The sequence below is a fragment of the Xenopus tropicalis genome, chromosome 3, assembly GCF_000004195.4.
Source record: "Xenopus tropicalis strain Nigerian chromosome 3, UCB_Xtro_10.0, whole genome shotgun sequence".
In the NCBI taxonomy this organism is placed as follows: Eukaryota; Metazoa; Chordata; class Amphibia; order Anura; family Pipidae; genus Xenopus; species Xenopus tropicalis.
The window spans coordinates 131,500,628-131,503,899 of record NC_030679.2 but is presented as its reverse complement, the minus strand read 5'-3'; the positions used below and the strand labels follow the sequence as shown (position 1 = coordinate 131,503,899).

The 3,272-nt window shown below is 39.2% G+C and overlaps 1 protein-coding gene across 1 annotated transcript; it reads right to left on the bottom strand.

Annotated features, from left to right (window-relative positions):
* Positions 1-221: 221 nt before the first annotated feature.
* On the bottom strand, positions 222-1,596 carry or2t4 (olfactory receptor family 2 subfamily T member 4). Its single transcript, XM_002932767.2, has one exon. It carries the CDS (start codon positions 1,472-1,474, stop codon positions 539-541), a length of 936 nt encoding a protein of 311 aa, XP_002932813.1. The 5' UTR covers positions 1,475-1,596; the 3' UTR covers positions 222-538.
* Between the last annotated feature and the right edge of the window lie 1,676 nt (positions 1,597-3,272).

The following is a 3,272-nucleotide window of genomic DNA, read 5'->3' as shown; positions in this document are numbered from 1 at the left end:
AAAGAGGCTAAACCACTGCATCCTCCCCCCTGGGGAACTGACTTAACACCGCTGGTCTATGGGAAACTCCCAGTGTTCCCAGGATATGGCTTGATGGGGGAGTACTAATCGTTTCCAACTCTAATAGACTAATGAAGGTTTACATCATTTCTCCCCTGCACATATATGCAAGGCTGCCTGTGGTCTCCAACAGCCCCATCTTATAGATCTTTTTTAAACCTGGCCCAAGGTCACAATTAGTATATTTTGGGTCAAGGACCCATATGTCAGGTATTGCTTGTTCTGCCTCAATATCTAGTTTTTATCAACTGAAACCTCCCCTGTGTAGGACTTAAAAGAAGGAACTACAATACAATAGACAGAATGGGTATATAAACTGCAACCTCCCATTTGTACAAAGTAATCTAATGAGTAACAGAGTACCAGAGACTATTCATCACACATAGTACTTCCATCTTTACTGTCACATAGTGGGGTGAATTGCCAAAGAAGAGAACAGGATCTTATGAAACCCATTGGGAAAACGGCTAGAATCAGACTATAACTGCGTTCCAGGTACATATTTTGAAAGTAATATCTTTGCAGCTGACCTGACCTGTTGGTTTCTCAGGCTGTACACTAATGGGTTTAACAGTGGAACAAAACCAATATATAACAAAGAAAGAAATTTCTCTTGTTCTTGAGAATTCTCTGAGTCTGGCTTAATGTAAATCCCTATAGAGGTGCCACAGAACAGCAATACGACTGTCAGATGTGAGGAACAGCTGGAGAAAGCCTTGAGTCTAGCGGCTGAGGATCGCAGTTTTATGATCGTAGCTATGATGTACACGTAGGATGTTAAGATCAGAACAAATGGAAGAATCCCTACGAATGGTATTTCAACCAACATCAGTTGTTTTATATGTGAGGTGTCACTACATGAGATCTCCAGCAGTATTTTAGGTTCACAAAAAAAATGATTCAGTTCCCGTGACTTACAGAATGATAAATAGGAAAAAAGCAAAGAATAGCACAATGAATTGGGAATATACAGAATCCATGCTATTGCCACCAGCAGGAGGCACACTCTTGCATTCATGATGAGGTAGTAACGTAGAGGAATACAAATAGCCACATAGCGATCATAAGCCATTGTAGCCAGTAAGAAAAAATCTGTATCAGTGCAGAATGCGAACAAAAAAATCTGGGTTATACAGCTGGGAAAGGAAATGCTGGTGTCCCCTGTAATTGTGATGGCCATCAGCTTGGGCAGGAAGGCAGAGACAGAGATAATGTCCTGGGCTGCCAGGTTGCACAGAAAGAAGTACATGGGGGTGTGCAGTTGGGGTACCAGGCACACAAGCACAATAATCAGCAAGTTTCCAAACAAAGCCAGTAGGTAGATAATCAAAAGCCCCATAAAAAGCAAAGGTTGATCTTCCACAAAGAGGGAAAATGCCAAGAGATGGAAATCCTTCTGACTTGTTGAATTCATGGCAAATTTCTCTCTTTGTCAGTTTCGGATAGAAAGGAAAAATACTGGAACCTTACAAAAACAAACAGTACCGCACCCAGATCAGAGTAGCTAAGAGCTGTGCAGCTGGACTTGTTGGGAACCAGCTGATCATACAATGAGACAAACTGGACTGGGCACTTTCACATAAGGGCCAGATTCAATTTGATAAGAAAGGCTTAACTCCTAATTCAGTCCCAGATTTTCCCATAGAGCCAGATGCAATTCAAAAAAGTTATCTCACAGTTTATCACAAGAAACTGTATTGAAGTCTATAGGAAAAAAACTAGAACTGGATTGGGAGAATCTTGCTCATAAGTTTTTATATGATAACCCATTAAACATGTTCTCAAGGAATTAAATATAGTCCTAGGTGTAAACAATTCTCAATGAATTTCCAGTGCAGATACAGTAAATACTTGCACGGGTGGATTGTTTTTAAAGCATCATGTTAATGTGATGGATCAAAATGGTATTTTTACATTTATATTACCACTTTGTTTGTACAATAAAAATGAAAAAAAAACTAAAATAATTCTAATTGTGCTTTGATAGCATTATTGTTTACACAAGTCTTCTCCAGCCCTGACAACAGAACCGATATTGTAGCTTATTATTTCTCTTTGCTGGCTGCACACTGGTTGATTTATACATATATGTTTATAGGAAAATTGAAATAAACCAATGAGTACACACTCAAACTAAAATTATACATTTTTATATTTACAAAAGACACTAAATGTAGAATTCATTGTGTAAAAAATACAAAGCTCTATAGTAGTCACAACAATCAAGGTCTTAAGCTTGTGGTGTATAAATGAAATGTTGTTAATAAGTTTGAAGTTGGAGGGGTTTGCTTAGAGTTATACCTCAATAGTCAGATAAACAGAGAGAGAAAGCCATGCAACGTGCATTATAGCTCAGCATGAAATGACGAGCACCATCCAGTACAATGTTGAACGGGGCCAGTTAGTCCATAAATCTGCTTCTAATGTAGATATTTAAGCCACAAGCAGAATATGATGTTTCACTATCCTTTTGCAAGTGGGAAATACAGCATTTAAAGGTTTTCAAACTCTGATTAAGCAAATATCTCATCCCAAAGGAACTAACTGAAGTCTGTAAATAACCACAGCCCCCAGGTGCTCTTTGTTACAGAACAAAATCATACAATATAGCTTTTTCATTGTATTCTGCACAGTCCTTTTGCACTAAAAAACAACCTAACAGATAACTAATATTATGATTTTTTTTTTCACTTTTGTCCTAATACTGTATATAAGGAAAATGTATGAATGCTCAATGGCAGAATTCATGGGTTGGAATAGTAACATATGTAGGGGATCAGAGAACTCTGTCCCCTGTTTCTCAGTCTGTGACATCATCCAGCCTAGCTACAGACTGGGGAGGGATCTGATTGGCTGGCTGCCCCAGTGCACGTGCATGTGCCCAAGCTTTGGAGCCAAAAATCTAGGGGCGAGGCCCAGCAGTTTATAAAGGGAGCCCCTGGGCTAATACTGACCTCAGTGTAAGTGGCCTGTTAGTACTACAGAAAGTATTTCTCTCAATTCAATGGTAGTGGTGTGCGAATCTGTCCCGTTTCATTTTGCAGGAAAATTAATGCTAATGTCCGGCACATCCCCCCTTACCCCAAGCTGTGCAACATCATAGATACCCTTAATCCAGCAGTCTTATCATCTTCACTTAGGGGTCCACATGATTCATAACTGAATCAAACTAAGTAGATTACTGGACACTTAATGGAATGGGAGAAGAAAAA

Coding starts and splice junctions, on each gene's coding strand:
- or2t4 (XM_002932767.2), bottom strand. CDS start 1,474: ATGAATTCAACAAGTCAGAAGGATTTCCATCTCTTGGCATTTTCCCTC.